A 23,743-nucleotide genomic window follows, 5' to 3' on the forward strand; every position below is an offset into this window, starting at 1 on the left:
TAATATTAATAAAATCTCAAAACTTATTAAATTCATTTGAGGCGATTATTTACTATATTATTGAATATATCGACAATTAAATAGACAAGCTTAAATTTAAATATAATTACAAGAAATGATCTATAATTATCTATAAAATAATCCATCTAAAAAGATATGTAGAAAATAATTCTTGTATATAATTAATCTTAGAAAAAAGGTCCTTAAAATTCGACCTACTGACCACTTTCAAAATTGGCTGCGAGATGCCAAGATTTATGATAACCGAGTGACAAAATTTTTTATTGTACTCCCTATCGATCTCTCTCATCGCTCCGCACGATGTGACATTCGGACTCGAATAAAGAATTGCGCGACCTGATAATTTACGTAGTTTACGCTTGTGTTAAACCCACGACACACAGCCGAATCGCACGTACATGTACTTAAATACACACGAATACACTCTGAAGCGTTTCATCGCGAGTGAGACCAACTTTCACTGCGGCCGCGGTCTCTCTCCTCTCTCTGCCAACATAAGTCTGTCGCAAATTCGGTAACTTCCACGTTTCCTCATGTCCCTGTCCTCTTTGGATTCGACGATTATTTATACGTATCGTGTCAACGCGGCAGGAGAAAAATTACTCGAATAGTTGAACGAAACATAATCGCATTAAATTATCATATTTTCGTTTTCGATTTAGAAATCAAGAGCTCAAAGAAATACGTATTTACTGGATTAATTTATGTAAAAAGTGCCTAATGTAAATTGATTAAATTAATGTAAAACGCTTTTTTTTCTATTTTTTTTATCATGAAGAATCTTTTTTTTTTAATCAGAAATAAAAATTTTATACTATGAGTAAAAAATTACGCATGGTTTTTCGACGATGACACGCGAGGTTGCGTACTTTTACGCGCGAAACTCGGTCGTAATTTCCCTTTTCACCTGGCCAAGTGACAAGGTACTGATATTATCGGGGAGAGACATCGCAAACATATCCGACAATATGTTAACATCGATGATTAAAAATCAATGAAAAGCAGTCATCGCGTCACAGGATAAACAAAGCAAGCGTGATAATAAGCTCGGATAGATTCTAATGATTCTAATGATGTACATATGTCTCATCTATAAACATGCATGCATTTATCGTTGTTTATGTGAAAATATATTATTTTTCTCTCAACAATTGCACAATCGTACAAGTAAAATTTTAAGAATCTTGTAACTACATTGCGTTTATCTGTGTATTTATCTGATATTTTTTTTTAATTTTCTTTATCTATTTTGAAATAATTTTATTGTAAAAATTACTATTTATTACATTCGCTGTATATACCCCATATCATATAGACATATTTCAAAATGTAATAATAATTCATTCGAAGAAATTTCTGTATAAAAACGAGCGTTAAACGACGAAAGCTTCCCGACGAAAGCTTTGCGTGACTTTAATCGATTCTTCAGCGGCGAAGACGAAGGGATAAGTCATAACGGTTCGACGCTCTCCGTACGAGAACATCTAAATATAACGGTTAAGTGATAAAAATAATAGACTCTAGCATGATGTAAAGCGTAGTATTGAGTATTATTGTCGTGTACGAATATGACTAGCATATCTCAATTTTCTCTACACCAAAGAAGCAGGAATCCTTCTATATCGTATCGCAAAAAGTTCAGCCTCATCAAAAGATATTTAAATAATTACGATTCGTGAAACTTTTCTCTTTCAAGGGATAAAACAAATTTTTTTATAATCGTAAGATAATATTTCTTTTTTTTTCAAATTCATCTTATTTTTTAAAATTAGCCAAAAATTTTACAAAAAATTTTACACGATGCAAAAAATGTATAGGATGTAGAATTTATGCTGACAATAAGTTTCGGTGTAAAAGCTCTGTTAAGATCCTGAAACGAAAGTTTCGAGCGTCGCCGAATAACGATCGCAATTTTATGCTTGTAATTTCCACATTTATTGTCACGATATAATTCGTAAAACTATGCGCAGTTGATAAACAAGTATCAAAGTGCATCATAATTTAATTCGAATGACTTGCTGCACAAAGACTTTTTGTATAAAATCTGTAAACCATCTCCGTAATAAGCTCTCATATGCAAACGTATGCAAATTTGTATTATTATTGATTGGAATTATTGTTATTATTGATTGAATGACGAAGAGGTGTGTTTGCTTGTAATTTAAACACATTGATTTGCTTCATCGACAAAATTTAACGGTAACATCGTTTTCCAAGTAATGTAAAAAAGTGTATGTGTAAAAGTGTGGGTGTGTGTATTATTATATAAAATTTTGTTATTTGACAGCTACAACATAGCTGAAAATTATTTAATGCTTTTTAAAACAATGTCGCGAAATTCTGAAAATATTACTGTGTATTTGTTATATAAATTATTTTATGCAGAATGAAAATATTTTGTATTATAATTATATTACTAATATAATTTTTTCTAACTTTTTAAATAAAAATGTATCGCTATGTCTTCTTATGATTAACGTAAAAAAAATGTATAATATAAAAAATTTATAAATATTTTTATACTGTTTTTCATAAACACACGATATGTGATAAAATATGATCTTTTAAATTTGACAAAAATAAAGTATTAAATGTATTTTAATATAAATAATATATAAACAAAAATATATAATTTAAATATAATTCTCATTTTTTCTTTTTCAAATATAAACGAGGAATGAATTATATAAATAAAATAAATAACTTTTAATTTGGAAGGAAAAATAATTCGACTTTGTACTAAAAATATCCAACCTCCTTTGTATGACAGACATGTCAAAGTGTTTTCTTTACGTTTCATAATGAAATTTTTAGCAAATTCGCGGCTCATTATTAGAAATGTTTGAATAACGCTCCCATGAGAGAGGTGTTAAATTGCGTTTCGCTGAAGTTGAGCTCTCATCCGCCGACCATGATTAGCGACGAGGATCGATTACGTGATCCCGTGCAAAGCTCCGGAGATATCCCGTCGAAAGGAAAAGAAGTAAGGGACGAAGAGGGAAGGAAACGCACTCTCACTTTTCGCCTTCAGAAAACCGCCTTCTCTTTTCTTTCGATTTACCGACTTGGCCGGTTTAACGTACGTATAATGGACCAATGTCAGACGTCGTTTTGGTTATTAACACCGCGACATTTCGGTGAGTCAGAAAAGTGTGCGACCGGGGCCACTGGCCAGTAATCGGGTCAATGTTAAAAGCCGGGACTCTAGTAGCGATTGCCTAACACGCGGCAATGAATACGAAGAAGAGGAGATAGAGGGGGGAGGGGACAATTTCGGTTCGGTGACATTATTATCCAGCCTTGCATACGTAACGATCTGTTTAGCGCAATCTTAAAAGGAAGACGGATGAACCTCCGGGATCGATCGAATACGTTCTTCACGTACACGATTAATTACATCTTGCGTCATTGATATAAAATGGACGAAAAAAATATGTGCAAATATCAAAAACATATTTTCCCATATTTTTCTATTTTTCACTATCTTGAATACTTTTACTGTAAAGATGCAAATATATGTGTATTTACTCTTTTACGATATTATCTAATTTCCTCTTCGTAATTTCATATAATTATAATTATCATATATCTTTTATTGCATAGACTTTTTCGAATTATTCAACTTTTAATTTCTAGTAATATAATATCCCTCTAGAAAAACCAACCATGTAACAAAATGTTTAATAAAAAAAGTCTTTAAAAATAATTTAGAGTAATTTTCCTTTAAAAAAATCATTTTTCTAAGAAAATAAAATCTCAAAAACAGTAAAAACCTTTACCTAAAAAAACAGTAAAAAAATAAAATATCAAAACTAATATAATATAATAATAATGAGACACTATACAATAAAATCGATTAATAGTTACAAATATCAAAACATGCATAATTAAATTAGACACAAATGAGCGATTATTAATTTAATATAATCGCAAATCGTTAGAAAACAATAACAATAATTGTTATAGCATTAATGATTCGATCAGTTTTTTAATAAATGACAGATAATTTATTTTATACTATTTATTCGTACATTTTTCACTTATCTCTTTCGTAAAACTTTCACAGATTCCGTACTTCAGGACGTTTTATCAAACGTCTTTGTCGGTTTATTTCTCTCACGGGATGCATATCTCGTTAAGCGCGAAGGATCAAGACCGTCGTAGTAGGGCGTACAGGGAAAAATAGTAATAGTAAGAGAGAAGAGGGAGGAAAACTTTGAATTTCCCCCGTGGCGCAACAACACCGATCGGTACCTCGCATTCTCTCGTGCTTGCATCGCGAGGCGAGCGAGCATTCGCTCTTAATGTCCGTGCCTGGTGACCCGTGGTGCAAACTAAACTCACCGGAGAAAGTTGCCGGATACTTTCTCGTAGCTCCGTTTGCTCCTTGCACGCCGATGGCCGATGCAATCGCTTACAAAGGGGGCCTGCATCTCGACCCGAGCGGCTTTTAGTTCGCCAGGCGTTTCCGATCGAAGAGCGATTCGAGTAGCCTCGATGGCAATTACGATAGTAATCCTCGCGCGATCTGACATCCCTGACAAATATCCAAAGACACAACAATTATCTCGCGATAAAGTCCGATTAAACGGATTAAAAACGCGGTCGTTAATCATTTAACAACTGAAAACCGCGGTACATTTCACAATATCGAGGTCCCGAAAATGAAAGCAGGGCGAATTTTGCGAAACAATCGAGCCATTCTTGGCGCGAGGCATTCAGCTCTTCGCGGGCCAGCGGCTTGATTTACTCGTCCGAGGGAACGAACTCTCGTGCTCTCGCGAAGGTAGGTAGGTAGGTAGATAGTTGGATACAGCCGGGCACCACCGAGCTCTATGTATAACCACGCTATTATGCTCTCTCGCGCAGGTTACACACCGGGCGGCTTACTCGTCTACTGGGAAAATCTCGGGGGTCCACCTACGCCCGTTCGTTATCTAATCCTGCGTTCTATTCGCGCATAGCCCGCGGTCGACCGTGATAAATCGGAGGTTACGCAGCCGGGAGAAAAAAAGAGGATTCAACCCTACGTTTAGCCATAGGTCACATGCTTCCTTTGATATCCTCCTTCCCTTCCATCATTTTCGTCTAGTGTGATATTAATTTTGAAACTCCTTCGTATGACATGTCTCTGTTTTCAGACGCTTATGATCGTAATTAGATGTATCTGTTGCATCTAGAATATCCTTTCCGATTTATCTTCTTAATTATATGTCACATAATTTTAATAAGTAAAAAAATATTTAATATGAATTTTTGTGAATTGAAGATTTTTTTAAGGAGTTAATTTATTATTTAGAAAATAATTTATATTATTATATAAATTATTTTCTGAATAATAAATTAACTCCTTAAAAAAATCTTCAATTCACAAAAATTCATATTAAATATTTTTTTAATTAATATATTTATTTTTAATAAATTAATATTGTAATATTATAATTTATATTATATTATTTTTTTATTTAGAAAAATAAGTAAAACATTTATTCTTATGATGTCTGATGTAAATTATATATCCACTAATGCAATGATGCAGAATTTTGAAAAAAAGATGTGCAAAAATTGACATCCGAAGAAAGCGCGCAGACCTCACCGCAAGAATACATATATAAAATATTACGTAATGAAGGATTAAGCAGCGTGTCTCGCCCAAGAGTAGAAGACAAGGGCGGAAAAGAAGTGGCTTTAAAATCGAGATTTTCGAAGTCGCGATTTTCGTTCTTCGCGGATCCGACTGTGACGTAGCTTTCGTGCAGTGGAGCCGCGTGACGTCACTCATTCGATGACGTGTGGTCAACCGCGGTCAATGCACCAAGCCCGGCGTTTCTTCTTGCAGGGCACTATAATGCTCGGTTCACTGGCTACGACGTCGTGTGCGTTCGTTCACGTACACGGGCCGCGCGTCGCGGTGCACGTGCGCGCGTTACACCGTAAAATACCGGGTGTCCGTAAGGTTCGCTTTTTGCTCGCGTTGAGAAAATTCGCGCGATTCGAACATTTCGCGCGGGGGTCATCGCCCTGCGAGCGATCATCGCGTTGCCTCGCTTCTCCCGCGACTATTCTCAAGCACGGAAATTTATCAAATATATAAAAAACGAGCATAATTAAGAATCCTGCAAATTATTAAATTCGTGGAGAAAAATTTTTTCGCTTCTCTTACGCGAAAATCATATCATCTCTTCGCATGTCTACTCTGTATTTATTAAAAAATTATTTTTATCGACTTTCTGAATTTATCTGATCTTTTTGTATAAAAAATACATGATAGAAACAGTGACAGATATTAAATGATAGAGTAATTGTGTGGCGTTAAGCGATTTGGAAATCTTGGATTTGTGAAACGCTTGAAAGGTAACATTTATACTCCATCTCACAATCAGTGGCAAAAGATTAGATTTGCGATGGAGCAAGTTGAGCCTCTCGAGTTTTCTCGGTCAAGACGCTTATCGGGAAAGTTCACCAACGCCCATCTGCACCTACACGATCGTCAGTCGTAGGTTGCAGGTCGTCTAGTAGTAGATAGCGCGAATTATCGGACAAGTAGAAAAGCCCGCTCACGTAGTCGACTCGTGTCCCGGTAATCGATGACGATGTATGTTATACGTGCAATCGGCCGATTGTTTATGCAAAAAGGAAGCGCCTAGTCGGATTACGCGTATAAGTCGTGGAACACAACGCGCTCACGCTAATTGGTAATTTTCTGAAATTGCAGGGTGCACGAGAATCTGCCTCCCTACACGCGAAATAAATAGCTTCGCTACTATTACTAACGATTCCGCGTTGCGAAGATATAAGCTCTGATGTGTTTCATAAATCAATGAAATGCTTTGTTATTTTATCAACCTACTTAATTAGAAAGATCGCAACTGACGAGTATAAATAATATAATAACGTGTTGTACGCAGGTACATCTATGTATGCTAATAGAAAAACTCTATTAGTTTAAAAATATTTTAACTGTAAAAAAATATGTGTGAATAAAAGTACATTGTAAATGTATATTACATGTACATAACATACTGTGTGTATTTATTACATTAAAATATATATGAATTTAAAAATATATATGGATTTTATAATACTACATTAAAAAATATAACTTTTTACAATTTATATATATGTGTATAAAATTACAATATTTTTTTACCTAAAATTCCAAAAAAAATTTTTTTTGCACACACAGTTTCTAGTATTTGCATTAATTTCATATAACTATTTAATTTTATCTTATAACATTTTTTTAATCTCAAGTTGTTTTAAAGTTACAACTAGTCCACGCAGGGTGTTGTGCGCGCGGAACATATTTTATGTAATAATATATTATAATAATATAACACAGAAATATACCTCTTTGGCTCTATATATCTTTCTATACATCGAGGATAAATATGGACATTATTATACATAATCTGTCCATAGATATAATATATACGAGAACAATATTTCTCTGGAATGAAATATCGGGTAAGAAGAATTTCAGAGAAAATTTCGATACAAATAGCTCACTGCATTTAAAAATTTCATTTCATGCAGCTTAATAATTTATCGGAAGTTTTAAGATTTCATCACGATGAAAGGAACGTATTTTCTATTCTTAAAAAAAAAAAATGGATGCGCACGTATTTAGAAAGCATGTGCAGCTCCGTCCATCGAAGTAGATGCAACTTCGTTGCATAAGTCCAGCAGAAAGAAAGTATTACGGGATATTAGTCCGTAAGAATACCCTCGCGCGAGAACGAATCAAGATATTAATTATTAAATAGTGAAACATACATAAATAGTATAATATCTTGCATTTAGCCATCTAATTTAATAAATAAGTAGCAATAAATAATAATCGATAAATCGACCATAATATAAATATTATATTAAACGACACGATATTTTATATCACAAATTATGTATCGATGCATCGTATCATGTATATATTAAATTACATATGTAACGTGATATCACTCGTAAATAAATGTAAATTTCGCTTACATCATTTTGTCAGCAAGATATCGTTTATGGATTTTAGTGGCCTCTAACTCGTTCGATCATTGTTTTCCGTCGATTTAAAAAGAAAAATCGCACACGGGCTCGCGTGGAAAGTCGAAAACGGGAGAGAAAAGGAGAGAGAGAGACCTGACTTGAGCCATAGGTAGACCGTGGACGACAAGCGAGTCGAGTTGAGAGGCGCGGACGGTCGGTCAGAGACCCCGCAGGGCCGGCGCAAACAGCGAGTACAGCATTACCCACTTGTTCGCTCTCTATCGCGAACCTGGGACCTGGGCCCGACACACAATGGGCGCGATAATTCCCCCCGTAATAATCGGCGGCGCCTTTTATCCCGCAACGTGGAAAAATTTCGCGCGCTCGTCTCGTTTCCTTTTTTTCCCCTCAAAGTAGATCTTGCCCTCTCTCTTCCTCTCCCTCCCTCTCTCTTTCTCTTTCACTTTCTCCCTTTCTTTCTCTCACCTCTCGTACATCTCGCGTAACGCGTCGCATAATTTTCTTTCGATATCTTTGCGGATGAGGAGAGGAACAGGTCGTAACGTCAAGTCGAATGATAAGATGTCGACGTATTTTTCGTTCTTATCGCGGAAAATTTTACGTTTCATCGTCTAATATATGTACATGTATTTTTATAAAGAGATTAAAATTTACGTACTCCTATTTTTGTACATTTGTGTGAATGCGTGAATATTAATTGGCCAAAATTTTTTCTCAAGATATGCAAATATCTTTCAATGTCACGTGCACAAATCTCTGTTCGTGTTACGATTAGATACAAATAATATGAATCACAATGTAAGTAATTGATATTTTGTAACATCAGTAGCAAGAGTGGTAAAAGAAATGATGAAAATTTTTATAAAAGAATAAAAAAATATTTTGCGAAATTTTTCAACCTTCCACCTCGACAAGAAATTTCGAGAAAAACGAATTTCCAACAGCCAATCAATCGCGACTAATGTGCGTGTTATTGTATAAGAGAGAAAGGGGGAAAATTCGCAAATAACAAAATCAAGATTGACGCGAACTTGAGGAAACGTACGAGAGGCAGAGGGCGATCGCGTATTTATTTTCGCGACGCGTAGCTACGATCCGCCGATATACGAAGAGACTCACTTTCTCCTCGATTGCGCGTGTGGTGTCTTCAAGTTATGATTTCCGCGGTGCTCCGTAAATACGCGGGCGGCCGCGACGTGGCCGTGCATTTAGAGCGCTCAGCCGTGCGAGCTCGCGGCTGGACTGGACTGGACTTTAGCGTAATCGGCTTCAATTTCGACTCTTTCTCGGCTACTTTCTCCCGCCCTGCGATAACTCACGCTCCAACGATTAAAACTTTACGGACTAACCGCTGTTGTAAAGTGTAGCACTGTAAATCACGCCAACTGTCAAACGACAGCTGATGCGTTTCACGGTGTAAAGAGAAAATCTTATAAATCACAGAAAATCTGCGAGAGTAAAAAGGAAGGAGATACCGCTCTCGTGGAGTGAATAGATCTCGTGAGCGATAAAAGGAAGCTGAAGATATCGATATAAAGAATGTCGAAATGTAGCGTGAGATAAGTTTATGACTCTCCAAATTTAGTAATGAAACAAACTAAAAAAAAATATTATCTTGTCACTATTTAGAATTTTCTATCTTACATCGATTCATCGATTAGATATATACATTATTCTTGTCCCCACAAAGTTGACAGAATCTCTATATCGATAAGATATAATTATTGAGGAATTTTGAGTAATCGGTTGAGATCGGATTATCGCAAAACGCCAGGCTCGAGTTCGCGAAAAATCGGGTCGGCGCTCGTTTTTTCCGCGACTTTCGGCCCAAAACTTTCGTCAGCCGCGTCGACTCGAGTCTTATGTTAGTCGGTCCGGATTCGCAGGGTCAACGATCCCTCTCCGCCCCGATTTCACCGGTTTCGCCTAAAAGCACGCGCGGCTTTTCAGCTCGTCCGCTAAACTACGATTTTTTTTTCGGTTACCGCGAAAGCCATAAGAGGCGAGAAACCTAATATCCTCTTTCTCCTCCTCTCTACCCCCTCCCCCGCCTGGCAGGGGCAGCGAGCACCGATCCACCTCTCCCGCGGTAACACTATCCACTATTCTCGTCGACGCGAGAAGAAAAAAAAAGAGAGAGATTATAATGGGAAATGGCGTGCAAGTCGGCGAATCGCGACATCCCGTACATTTCCCTGTTACGTGCGTATATTAAAGAAAACATGCGTAGAAATGTTCACTCACCGACTTTCGACGACGCGCCCGTGACATCTGAACGTTGCTCCGATCCGAGAAAACGGTCCTCCTGGTGACGTCGTCGATGCACGATGGCCAGCAGTCACCGACGCCTCTCGAATCGCAACTCACTTCAAGTCACCACCTGACAAATGCACCTACACCCACACTTGCTTATTTCCTGCCTGAGCGTCGCAGGGGAAAACGACGAGGGCTTCTCGATCCGATCCGCATTCGCCGGGGAAGGTGAAGGGCCGCCACGCGCGACACACGCGTGGGCTGTCGTGTCGCGAAAGACACGAGCCTCGCGGAAGACGACCGGCACACTCGATGACGCCTCGGATGCGCCGATGTATCTGTCGCGTTTTCGGTGTCGCGCACTCTCGCCGACACGTGGTCACCGTGTTACGGGGAGCCGACTCGCGGTTACTCCCTCGGGGGAGGCTTCCGATAGACGAGAAGAGAGAGAGAGAGAAGAGAGTCCGTCCGTACGCGTCTCGCGTGCCTGTAATCGCGCGTTCGACTGAGCGCCGAGCGTACGCGCGAGCGCTCCCCAAAGTCCGCCAACTTCTCGCTCTTCCTGCTCGCGCCGTCCTTGTCGCGCCCGCGTCAGCCAATCGCCGCTCTCCGTCGCGCGCGGCCCGGCAATCCCGGCCCGGCACCCGGCATCGCCGCTCTCGTTTCTCGTGCGCTCGCGGCTCGCGTCAGTCGTCGTCGCACCGTCAGGATGGCGGGTTTGTCCCGTTCCCTCTTTCTCTTTTGGTTACTTTTTCAATTTCACGTATACAATAAATAAACATGTTGAAAATATTTCGATTAAAAACTATCAAATGTCGCTCCATACTCTTTTTAATTGTATCGTTATGTTTATGAAAATGTCCTGACGAGAGAAAAATTCCTGCAACAAAAGATTAGAACAATATGATGTAAATATAGTTAATACATAATGCGATGAATATAAATAAGAAATTAAAATATCGTTTATATGTAAGACATTGTGTTATTTATATCGTATCTAAACTATCGTACGTGTCTCGTCAATTGTCAAAAACATATGCTTGTTTATAAAATTACTATCAATATCTTTATCATTGAAACAAAAGATATCAATTTGAGATCAGTTTGAGCATTTTCACCAAGAGAATATATCAATAGAACGTGAATAATTTTCAGCTTCTCGGGTTAATTACAATAATAATAATAAAATTAAACAATTAAATAAAATATATGTATAAATATATAATTATTATCCAAAATAATTAACAAAACACCAAGAGAATATATCAGTAGAACGTGGATAGTTTTCAGCTTTTCAATAATAAAAATAATAATAAAATTAAATAAAATGTATGTAAATATAGAATTATTATCCAAAACAATTAACAAAAATTTAATTAATTTAATTAGAATAATTAATGAAAGATACAAGAAAAATTAAATAAAATGTATGTAAATATAGAATTATTATCCAAAACAATTAACAAAAATTTAATTAATTTAATAGAATAATTAATGAAAGATACAAGATCCCCGATATCTCCCCCACCTGAATGCTGCTCCGATCTCTCCCTCTCCATCGTGATTCTATCTCTCTCCCTTCTCTTTCACGCTACCGGTTTGTGTTTTTCCCTTTTCACTCGCGCGGCTCGTCTACTTTTTCCTACTTTCTTCAGCGCTGACTTACGTAATCGCCGACCGTCTCATCGAAATCAGCAGCATTGTTGCATGCCTGCGGGGCCGCTAGTTCCTCGTCCGACTTTACGCACTTTCCGATCATCTCGCATCATGACCCCTTCATCTCTCTCTCTCTCTCTCTCTTTCTCTCTCTTATTACGATGCAGACTCGGCTCTCGCATATGCCATTTTTCTCCCTTGCTTGTCCGATGCACAGCATCCTCCTTCGCTCTCTTGGCGTACGGGAGATCGATTCTACCCATTCTTTCTCCTCCTTCGCTACACACGCCCTTTCGTTCCCTCCCCTTTCCCCCCTCTGTTCTACAACTTCCCTCCTTTCTTCTTTCCCCTAACCTTTGGTCGTCCACCCTTCTCGGCTCGTCATGTTCCGTTTCTTCCTCTCTCCGTTCCTCCAACTTTCTTCCATCTTCCACGATATCTTCTCGCTACAGCAATCGCATCATCGAGATGCGACCTCACCGATCTCGCTATCTATTCTAATTCCCATATTATTAATTGGCCAAAAATATTCTCTCTTTTTTTTTAATCGACGAAGAATCATTCATATCTGTTGCAGAAGAATTATTTGAATTCTCTCTCCGGGAATATTCGTCATATGTATCAAATACGCTTATCATGAAACATCACGTACATACATGTATATACGTTTTTTAAGAGACGTCAGAGTTCTTAATAAATACAATTTATTATTCTCAGAGTTTCTTGGCCTCGGTCGCAGCGGTCTCTTGTTCCTTCAGCGAGCACCGTCTCCATCGCCATAGTCGTTGTCACGAGAGCTACCCAGGATTTATTATCTCTTACGCTGCGCAGCATCTTTTGAGGCAGGTTAGGGCGCTTAACTAAGCCGAGAGAGTTCTGCTCCTCGAAGACTGGCGTAATCGCCAGTTCTGTGAGAGAAAAAGAGAGAGAGAGAGAGAGAGAAATCAATCCGGCGTGGCGATTGATTTCTCACGTGACGCGATAAATCAGCGTGATCGAACTTCAATATGTAAAAAACGATCACGCTGTATGAGCGCAATTGAAAGTTATTTTCCTTTTACACCGAGAGATTATTTTATTATTGATATTAAATTTATTGATTTTTAAATTTATTCCAATAATGAATGAATGAGACTAACAATAAGAACCAGAAACGCTGATGATATTATGCGTAATAATAGTACTTGTACTAATAATAGTACTATATTAAAATAACATAAGTAGGGGGGAATCATAAATATCCACAAAGTATATACACAGCGCAGAAAACTATATGATATAAAATCCGACAGACTTTTCGATCTCCTTCGAGTCCTTTTCAATGTCAAAGAAATGTCAACAATTGATTAAAAACGAACAATAAGTAAACGGACATTTATGTGCGACTTTAACGTTCCTTTCAATTTTCATTTTTCTGCAGTACTTTGACTTTATTTTATTTTTGACCCGTTTATTTAGTTTTCATAAATATAATAATGCACGTTAAAAAGTTTGTATATAAAATTTTTGTTTGTTATATATATATTCTTAACTCAAAGCAAGCAAATAAGAAAAATTTTCCAATAATTAAAAGAAATGATAAATAAGACAACTTAGAATAACTTAATAATAATTGATGACTGTATTATTCACAAAACACGGCGAAAGATTGATGCCTTTTATAAAATCTATTGACTATAAAATTATCATTACAGCATTAATTACGTGTCGATATGACAAATGTAATTTTAAGAATGTTCTCCATGTGACACTTTTCGCTGGAAAAATTTGGGAAAATAAAGAAACGTATCGCTCAAAGACTTTAAACATAAATTTAGATTAATCTATGTAGGTCCATAGATCAAATTGACGCATGTAAATCACGTGCAGTAGTTATCGAAATTCTCTTTTTTTCCGTGAATACTAATAATTAAATTAACAAAATTCAAATATATCTCGCCTATAGATAAAATAATCGATCAATGTCAACCACTGAAGTCACTTAAATTACTTCTCAAATATTTATTATTACTGATTGTTATTAAACCAATTTACAGAACCATATTTACAGAATCATGATAATGATTTAGATGATTGTAGATCATTATTATTAGATAATTTTTTCGTCGAAGGTCTCGCTACTGGCAGAGGATAAGATATCCCGAAATATTTCTGTATATTTATGATTAAATGCTTATCTGTGTGGACATATATTGACAAAAGTTTTAGTTTTCTTATGATTTGTCTATCGATTATTTGTTTGGTATGAGTTTCCGTATCTATGAAATTTATTAATTCTCATCAACAATTATGTGCTTCTTCAATTTCGAGGAAATAATGCAATAAAATCCTATATTATTTCACGCATATTGTTTAGATGAATATTGCGCGAAAAGATTGAGATACAAGAAAAGAAAAAAATTTATTGAAAAGTGATAAAGACTGCACGCTGATAATCTACCAACAAATCGCGAGATAGTCAGATAATTTGCGCGAACAATTGCGTCTCTGTCTAAACGCTAAGATTTATAGATGTAATATGACCGGTATTAATTCATAAATCCAGACGGTATTACGATCCGCACCAAACTTGTGATTCATAAATCCCGGAATTTATGCGCGTGTTCTGAATGCCAAATGAAAATGCGCTTACACTTTATGTACATATAACTGTGTGAGTGTTGTATGTCTTTTGAAAATATATATCATTCGAAACAAATTGCAGAATATTTTAATCCTTACGTAATTAAACAAAATTCATGGTTCTTTATTTTTTTTAAACATAAATTTAGTTTGACAGATAAAAATATTTATAAAAACTAAATGGTACAACAACATAATTTTTTGTTGCCAATATATAGTAAGAAGAATAAACTTTTATTAAATTCTTATTAAATTCTTAAAAATATCAAATGACAGAATAAATTAAATAGAATAAATTAAATAATATTAAATATTTATTATATAAATAAGTAATATTAAATATTGATTTAATATTGGTCATAGCATATATGCAAGATTTTTCTACTATCTATTACGTCTATTTGCCTTAATTTATGATATAATTATTTCAATAATATGATTAATCATGATGTTACATAACTGTTTCAAAAAATATTCGATCCGTTTTCAACCATTATCTTATCACGGATATTAGAGTATTTTTTCAAAATTAAATTGAAAATTCATATTACAGAAGAACAATTAAATGGAAGAAAACAGTTTGGATCAATAAAAATGAAATTATAATATTTTTGCATGCAACAATTGGAAGATGTCCTTACGGTTTATTTCATCGCTTTCAATTCCGAAAGAAATCCACGATTAAAAAAAAACATGGTATATGCTACGTTAAACAAAAACTCGTAATTCTCATTTGGAATAGCATATATATAATTTTACCAATACAAATTTTCAGATATTGCATTTATTCGATTAATACTTTAATTTTTTACGAGTACTTTAAATTTATTTAGCTGTCTATCGAAGAGTGCACAATTTTCTCTTTACCTATGATTACCTATGATTAGAGACAATACGAGTGTAAAGATGAGATAATAAACAAATTAAGCAAAGTAATCAAATTTTATTACACATATGCAGGATTCATAGAAACGCATATCACAGCGCGATATGCGATCATGTTGGATTATTTGAATTACCGACGCGAGACTTTATCGCGCGTTGGCACGAGCAAGCCGAATAGAGTAGATCGATATCGCTATATCACTTCAATAATTTAATATGCAAGCGCGTATGACGTACGGTGATCGAAACGCCGTAGATCGCGAGATTCCGAATGCGAAATTCTTATTGCGAGCAAGCAATTTTCGCATTTTTTTCTCGTCTCGCGAGAGTCCACGGTGACGATCTCCGTTTAACGGGGAGGAAGAGGAGAACGTTGTTGCTAGTGGAGAAGGAGGTGGCGATGGTGGTGGAGGAGGAGGCACACGGGTTCGCTTTTGCCTGAGCGTACCCGTTCGTTCACCCTAGCGGGGGCACCAACCTGGCTTTACTTCAGTTACACGCCGGGAGAGCTGGCGCGTTGTGTATACGTATATATTGTACGTACATGTATATAAAAAAGCATATACATATATATATTTTTTATATAAAAATTTGTACACATATATATATAGAAAACTATATATAACAATCATGTATGTATAGATATCCAGAGAGATTTGCTTTTCAAAATACTGTAGCAAAAATGATAAAAAATAAAATAATCAAATACCCGTCAATCTCTCTCTCTCTCTCTTTCTCTCTCGCGTATACATATTTAAGATAGGCTGCTTGGGTAAAACGCATGAATAATTGTATCTTAGTGGACGAGCAATTAATAAAATAATCATCCGAGTGTTCAATTGTAAATTAGAATTAGCCAGAGTTTAAACATTTGCACTAAAAAAAAATTTATTACGGAAGCTATCACTTTACAGTGCCTTCAAGTGCGTATTTCTGAACACCTTGTATAAAGGTATATAATACATTCTCGCGTGTACTTATACCTAGTATAGGTGGGTACACGGGGAGCGTACTGAGAGTGTCCCGGTCGAGCACGACGCGATTCCACAGCTCCTCGCCAGTAAAAGAGAAAGAGAGAGAGAACGAGGCGACTTTGCCGGTCCGTTCCGAAGAAAGAGAAAGATAGAAGGAGAAGGAGAGACGGGACCGCGAAGGAAAAGGAAAAGGACGGACGCTTTTGTTCGACCGCTCCGGACGAAGCGCGAGTCGCTCCTCTCCTCTCGAGAGAGACTCTCGACGTATACAAGGAATGAAGACATTACTGTCCGCGGTAATACTTTGGCGACCGTTTGTTGGGCCTGGAAGAGAGGATGTCTCGGTCCGCGAGGTCCGCGAGGAGACGCCTCCAGATGTCTGCCGCAAACGTCAAATTCGCTGGTCGTGCAATTTCCAACGTCACGATGGAATTTGCACCGCTTAGAATCGACGTCGGCTTATAGTCGCACGTCAGGTTCTTGACCTAAGCCTAAGTGCGAGCGAGCGAGCGAGAGTTTCGATTTCGGAATGCTCACTGTTTGCCCAACGACGGAATTGACGATAAAAATAAATTCAGAGAAAAGCGACGATTTTCCCTGTCGTCGAAGAGAGAAAGAGAGAATAAAAAAGGAATGAATGCTAGGCCTTTATTCATGTTATCGATCGATATGACTCTAATATGATTCTAATAAATAATTTACGATAGAATTAGAAATAGAACGCGATGTCGCCATAGTTATATAGAGATTAGCAGATAATTAAGTAATAAATGATACGTTTGACACGTGAAAATATTAAGAATAACGGGTCAAGTTCGATGCGTTGACCATCCTGATGGACACGGGAGCGGTCACCGTGTCTGTCGGGCTGGACCTCTGCGGATGATGGGAATAACTGACTTCCATGTCAATCTCATCGAGCTCCTCCTCCTCCTCCTCGTGGGTGTCCGACTCGTCTTCCTCTTCGCCCTCGCCCTCTTCCTCCTCCTCCTCCTCTTCCTCCCCCTCTGATCCTCTGAACTAAATTTTTCATTCATGCGAGAAAATCGATATATTAATATTATGCGCTCTCTTTGCATATCATTAATATGTTTCACTTCAGCTTTAAGCCGTTCCGGGTTGAACGCATCGAATGTGCGTAGGTATCTATGTATAGTAGTTTAAAACTATGCTCGACAATTTGATTTTTTCAAGTGTTTGATACTAAAAAATTAAAAATTAAAAAATAGTTATATAAAATAAATAATTTTATAAAATATTTTATTATATATATTTAATAAAAAAATGCAATGTTAGATTTTTTTACCATAATACATGGTGCGTTCAATCTGGAAATGTCTGTATACATATGTGATATATGAAGTGTTTGAAATATAAATGAAAGACAATAAGGAGTATAATATCGAGTGTACTTTCTTTCTCTCTCTTTTTCTTTCGTAATCCTTACAATATATATAAATATATATATATAATATAAATATATATATATATATATATATATATATATATATATATCGATATAAATATAAATATATATATATATCGATATATATCGATATAAATATAAATATATATATATATATATCGATTTATAATAGGATATATCTAAATATTTTTAATTATCGTCAATTAAAAATTTAATTAAAATATCTTGATTGTATTAAAACAAAATCGATGAGTTCCTACTGATGGTAAAAAACATAAGTTGTATCATACAGCAACTACGTGCAGATTAAAGTCGCATGATGGCGCAATTTATCAGGATATATACGACGGATATCCTGGTAAACAAAATTTAATTATATATGTATATACATGGTGGTTTTCTTCCACCATGTGTATATAAATCTCTTCTTTTTTTCTTTCAATAAAAAAAATTTCTATTGATGTATTCTCTCTTTGAATCGTTTCTTTCATTACATGTATTACTTCTTTGTTACTCTGGATTATCGTGATGTTTTATAATTTTGTAATTTCAACTTCAAAGAGAGTTTATTTATAAAATCTCCACTGTAAAGAGAAATTTTTTTACAGAAATATAAATTAATATGTGGAATACCTCTCATATATGGAGTATTTTATGAAATTTTAATTATCTTGTAATATTTTTGTAAAAAGACACAAAAATCAATGGAAGAATTGATTCTTATATTTCTATCAGTATATACATGTATATACTTTATATAGCACTGATTTTTCCATAATATTTTGTTATTAAATATATGATATTCATGTCTACACCAGAAGGATAAAAAATAAATAAGAAATTAATAGAAACCTAATAGTAATCTTTTTTGCACTACAATGTACATTAATTTATCTTTCGTCCATTTATTATTCGCGTAAAAATTATAAATTGAGAATATTAAATAATTTAATATAAATTCAATAATCAAAACCCAACACTACTAGAAATACAGACTATATACTTGATAAAAATGAAAAAGGAACAGTCCCTCAGAATAGGACACTAGAGATGACAGAATTAATGTACATTATCAATGTAAACGAAAGGGTCGCGAAAATAACGCATGATTAGTTGATCAGTGACAGTTAACTCAGTTTAGGTTAGGTTAACTTACGTCGCTCACTGTCTTCCCGATCGGGATGTGCTCGTACCCCTGCACCCGCACATGATCTCTCTGGAAAAACGAGGAAACGTGAAGAAACGTGAACAAGGACGTTACATCCTCCGTTCGACCTATTCGCGCACTTACCCAGGCTTGATGTTCCGCTTCGAGAGCGGCCACTTCGGTCTCGTCGTCGCACGGTCGGTCGGCGTTGAACCACAGAGGATCGGTCGCCCGCGGTCGCAAATCGGGCCAAAGCGGCCTGATCGACATGACGATAACACGGCAAGAATTCGATCGACGCAGGAATCGTCGCTCCAAGCCCTCGGCCCCTTCGTCCTTTCGCGCGCGTCACGTATTCATGAAGTTTGTAAACATGACAGTCGCACACGCGCGCGCATGCGCGTCTGCGCGCGCATGTGGTCGCAGCGCGGTTTCAAATGAATTTTGAAATACATTTTAGTTGACGTGGAAATATTTAATAGAAATGATTGAATTATATAGTAAATTAATTGCGATAATTCTCTCATTTAACGTATGAAAGTTTCCCATATTTGAAATAAGATCAAGATGTCGGACGCCCTGTAGAGAAATAAAATTTGCGACTGTATGTTATTTATTAATGATCACATTAATTCCAAATATTTTAATAAAGCGTATATCGTGGAGATATTTAAAATAGTACTATAGAAACAAGATATATAAAAAGGAACAAATATATATATATAAATCCAATTTTTTTCAAACGATACATCTATTTTTTGCGGCTTTTATAATTAAATGACATCACAAACATCATAATACATTAATATTAACTTTTCGTCCCCCTTCAATAATTTTTTTTAAATACTTACATGTTCTATATAATGCGCACTGAAAGTTACTCTAGTGACAATTATAATTCTATTATGAACCTTCGAACAAGAACACATAATATAATCGAAATACGATTTTTATTGGCTATCGAACGTTGAACGTTGAACAAATCTTTTTTATTACAAACCTTCCACCTTTTTTGGAATAGGTATACCGTATATCTATCTTATATGCCTATGGTCAACTATCGCAATTGCACATCGTTCGTTTTCAAGTGTTTTGAAGTGTGCGTTTTGTGAATTTCGATTAAATTAGGTTAGGTTTAACTGTTTCCGAATAAAGCTATTTGTGCATCGACAACTACGTTAAATTTCAATTGTACATTTTTAACGTGATACATGTGAAATATAGGGTTAAAACAACAAATACAATGTTAATCTAATCAGCATATTTATACTCTTGACAATTTTATAATCACACAATCTGACATAATGAATAAATGACATATAATTTTTATTATCATGACATAAAATCTTTATTATTTTTATAACATTGAGTAGAAAGAATATTATAATATAGAAATCGGCAGACAAAGTTATCTGACACTTTACAGTTTTATTTTAAAAGAATTTTAAAAGATTAATTTTTTTTAACTAAAAACAGATACTATTCTTTTGTATAATTATAATATTTAAATAAATATACTAGCATGCTTATACCTAAGTATATATCCACATAGATTCATTATAAACATTAGAGCATATATCACATTTTGTTAAAATTATTTACGAGAAATTATAATATGCTTGGTTATAGTAAGATCACTATATATTTTACTTACTGTCGAATCCTTAATTACATCGTATCTAAAGTCAGTGTTTTCACTTGACAAGAGATTTATAACACCCGGAGGAATTCCAGATATTTTAAACATGTCACAATATGGTGCCAGAGTACATAAATCTGGGTCACATATCACAATGACAGAATTGCCAATAATTAAACTTTGTGTTAATTCGCAAAAGAAAGTAATTTCATCTTTCTCCTTAAGAATAACAGTACCTTGTGGCTTATGAGCTTTTATTACTTCAAATCTTTCATTCTGATAGCATTGTTTTTTACTTCCACAAATGTATGACATTTTTATCCAGTAAAATATTATTGTGCTTGCTGTAAATTTGCTAAAAAAAGGACAAAATTAAAAAAGAGTATCAACACATAAGAAATAAAACATTAATACAAACATACAAGAAATAAAACATTATATAATGATTTAAGATACCCATTGCACTCTAATGTATTTACAAAATTAGATAATATTTTCATTCTAGATTTAGCAGACATAGTACTCCAAATATTGAATCCATCTATAGCTGAAATAGCGCACTTTGTGATATCTTTGCTACAATAAATTAAATGATTATAAATTCAATATAATTTCGTTAAACTATTATAGTCAGAAAATTATTACAGAATAAAACTAGAGAAGTATGCGTACTAAGTTGCATTTGCCAATAAAATTTCGTTATGTATCCAATATGTATCATTAGTAGGAGTTTGCCACTTGCCATTATAAAACAGATCATATATTAAACCGTTATGCGCCGTTCGATTTATTGGATTCACACGCATATATTTATCCACTTGATGTAAATTCAGAGACTCATTTAATGATTTGACATATTTATCTATATATGGCAATATGATACCAGAACAAAACTCCATATGTGTATTTATAAATAGAACATCTTGCTGTTGAAAGGAAATAGCATTTTAATAGCACAATTTAGCATTATAATAGCATGTTACATTACATAATTTTAATAAATGTACATTTAAGGATTCTGCTAAAGTTTTCGCAGCTACAATATCTTCTGACCATATAGACACTATATTCATTGCAGTCATATTCATATTGCATTTAAATGTATTGAATGCGAGTAATTCTTGCTTTGATTGAAATATATGAATAGGAATATTCAAACTTCCAAAACATTTCTGAAAATGCCATTTAAACGTCTGTACTATTGATTCTTGGATCCAAATTTTACTTAAATCGGACAAAACTCTTCTAAGCTTCAAACAATTAATAACTGCATACAAATCTGAATCTTCGAGAAGTATCATTTCAAAATGCTGCGCTATATAAATATTGAAGTGATTAAGTAAGATGAGAAAATATTGTTTTAAATTACATCTTTCATAAATGTTTTCCTTACCTGCAATGTCTTTATAATTATAATAAATCTCCATTTGTGATTTCGGACTAAAATATAAAAATAACATATTTATAATATAACTATATAATAAACTATATTATAATAACTATTATATGTAATAATAATCTAATATTATAATAACTATCATTAATAAACTATAATAAAATATCTAAAATATCAATTTTAATGTAATAATCAAATATTAATTAATTAATATAATATAATAGAAATGTTAATATATAATACAGTAGAAGAGTTTTTATAAGGTATAATTACATAATGGCAGTTTCCAAAAATAAGTTCATTGCATCTTCTGTATACATACTGTAGAATGTAAGCATTATTAACACAACTGATGGTCTGTATCCACCTAAAAAACAAAACAATTTCGTATATAATATTTGTTATGATACCACACACATTACTACTTATAAATAAAATAAAAATATAATAAAATTATGATAGAGAGATTCACACAAATAACTTATAATATCGATATAATTCTGAAACTTCCAGTTGTAAAGATATTATTAAACATACCATAATTAAAATTGAGCATAAAACACGCACCAAAATAATAGAGGTAATCAAGAATAGTGGTAATTATATCTACATGTTCGCAAACTAACTTGAAAAGATTCAAATACTTTTCTATTAGCGATGCTGTATGAAAAAATCTACAAACATGAAAAATCAGATATATACATATATAGATTATAGACAAAAATAAAAACATTTTTACATTTGTATTACATTATTTACCTATATGATATTTCGTCAGCATTTTTAAAATTTAATTCTTTAGATAAAGCGGATATTTTTTCTAGTGCTTCCTAAAAATATGTATAAAAAATAATAATAAACTCTCTCTCTCTATATATATATATATATATATATATATATATATATATATATATATATGTATATATATATATATATATATATAGTTAAAATATATATATGTATATATAGTTAAAATTTTCGCGCTCTTTGTTCTTAATATTAATGTTAAATTTTATAACTTGCTATAATTAATTTTAATAGTGCATGCATTATTCACATTCATATACTCACTTTTTTCTTGTTAATATATATTGTATCGTATTCTAGATTAACGTAATATTTGTTTATAGTTTTTACACGCTCATGCATTATTACTAATCCGATTGCAATAATATTTCATAAAAAGAATTATATGTATGCTACGAGAGATTGAGAGAGGCTACACGCGTATTACCTTTGCAAAATAATGATTACAAATACAGAAAGACGACCTTATATTTGTGTAAAAAAATATATATTTTGGTACAACACACAACAAATTGATGATTATGCAAGACATTTTAAAACTAATAATATTTTCATAATATTAGTAAAATAAGAAGTGCACTAAAGATTGTAAAAAAATATATCAACAGTGCAACGATCATTTATATCATGGAAGCGTGTTCATTTTTGTTCTACAAATTAAAGTTTTAAAATTAGTTTTAAAAAAGATGTCTTTAATGTTTTCCGAATTAGAATTTCAAAAATTGCATTGTTTGTAGATATTCATTTATCATTGTTAATTAACTATTTTTATTTCATAAATTTGTGTTTTATGTTTTAGTTGTGTTTTAATTGTTTTTGATCTTTTAATTACGATTAATTGTGACACGTAAGACAGAAAATTACATAACAAATTATACAACATTAATTTAATCAGTATAATTATAATTTTACCATTATT

The 23,743-nt window shown here is 34.1% G+C and overlaps 3 protein-coding genes and 1 long non-coding RNA gene across 7 annotated transcripts in view; all 4 read right to left on the minus strand.

Annotated features, from left to right (window-relative positions):
- Nucleotides 1-11,141, minus strand: part of Eip74ef (Ecdysone-induced protein E74) — a 178,843-nt gene extending 167,702 nt beyond the window's left edge. Inside the window, exon 1 of one of the 4 annotated variants that reach the window (XM_083082318.1) lies at nucleotides 10,264-11,141. The gene's annotated coding sequence lies outside the window, so the exon portion shown is untranslated. The remainder of the gene's footprint in view (nucleotides 1-10,263) is intronic. The other 3 variants (XM_083082316.1, XM_083082315.1, XM_083082312.1) reach the window with 3 other exon arrangements.
- Nucleotides 11,142-17,043: 5,902 nt separating this feature from the next.
- Nucleotides 17,044-19,362, minus strand: LOC145961835 (uncharacterized). Its single transcript, XM_083082320.1, has 3 exons — nucleotides 19,127-19,362; nucleotides 18,992-19,051; nucleotides 17,044-17,429 (listed from the first exon to the last, which is right to left on the minus strand). The coding sequence occupies exons 1-3, from the start codon at nucleotides 19,250-19,252 to the stop codon at nucleotides 17,205-17,207; spliced, it is 411 nt and encodes a 136-aa protein (XP_082938446.1). The 5' UTR covers nucleotides 19,253-19,362; the 3' UTR covers nucleotides 17,044-17,204.
- Nucleotides 19,363-19,449: 87 nt separating this feature from the next.
- LOC145961837 (uncharacterized) lies at nucleotides 19,450-20,364 on the minus strand. The gene is made up of 3 exons (XR_014435718.1): nucleotides 19,983-20,364; nucleotides 19,834-19,893; nucleotides 19,450-19,561 (listed from the first exon to the last, which is right to left on the minus strand). It is a non-coding gene; the product is annotated as an uncharacterized LOC145961837 (long non-coding RNA).
- Nucleotides 20,365-20,370: 6 nt separating this feature from the next.
- On the minus strand, nucleotides 20,371-23,166 carry LOC145962298 (uncharacterized). The gene is made up of 9 exons (XM_083083257.1): nucleotides 23,089-23,166; nucleotides 22,777-22,847; nucleotides 22,555-22,691; nucleotides 22,291-22,384; nucleotides 22,015-22,061; nucleotides 21,629-21,936; nucleotides 21,294-21,547; nucleotides 21,078-21,197; nucleotides 20,371-20,976 (listed from the first exon to the last, which is right to left on the minus strand). Exons 1-9 carry the CDS (start codon nucleotides 23,164-23,166, stop codon nucleotides 20,577-20,579), a joined length of 1,509 nt encoding a protein of 502 aa, XP_082939383.1. The 3' UTR covers nucleotides 20,371-20,576.
- Between the last annotated feature and the right edge of the window lie 577 nt (nucleotides 23,167-23,743).

Source organism: Camponotus vicinus, unplaced genomic scaffold, assembly GCF_025532165.1.
Source record: "Camponotus vicinus isolate PSW18456_S1 unplaced genomic scaffold, iyCamVici1.0 SCAF_11, whole genome shotgun sequence".
NCBI classification, from domain to species: domain Eukaryota; kingdom Metazoa; phylum Arthropoda; class Insecta; order Hymenoptera; family Formicidae; genus Camponotus; species Camponotus vicinus.

Coding starts and splice junctions, on each gene's coding strand:
- LOC145961835 (XM_083082320.1), bottom strand. CDS start 19,252: ATGTCGATCAGGCCGCTTTGGCCCGATTTGCGACCGCGGGCGACCGAT. Junction 19,052..19,126: donor AAGCGGAACATCAAGCCTGG/GTAAGTGCGCGA, acceptor TCGTTTTTCCAG/AGAGATCATGTGCGGGTGCA. Junction 17,430..18,991: donor TCGGGAAGACAGTGAGCGAC/GTAAGTTAACCT, acceptor TGAAAAATTTAG/TTCAGAGGATCAGAGGGGGA.
- LOC145962298 (XM_083083257.1), bottom strand. CDS start 23,166: ATGCATGAGCGTGTAAAAACTATAAACAAATATTACGTTAATCTAGAA. Junction 21,548..21,628: donor CTTTAGCAGAATCCTTAAAT/GTACATTTATTA, acceptor TCCTTTCAACAG/CAAGATGTTCTATTTATAAA. Junction 21,198..21,293: donor TTATTGGCAAATGCAACTTA/GTACGCATACTT, acceptor AATTTATTGTAG/CAAAGATATCACAAAGTGCG.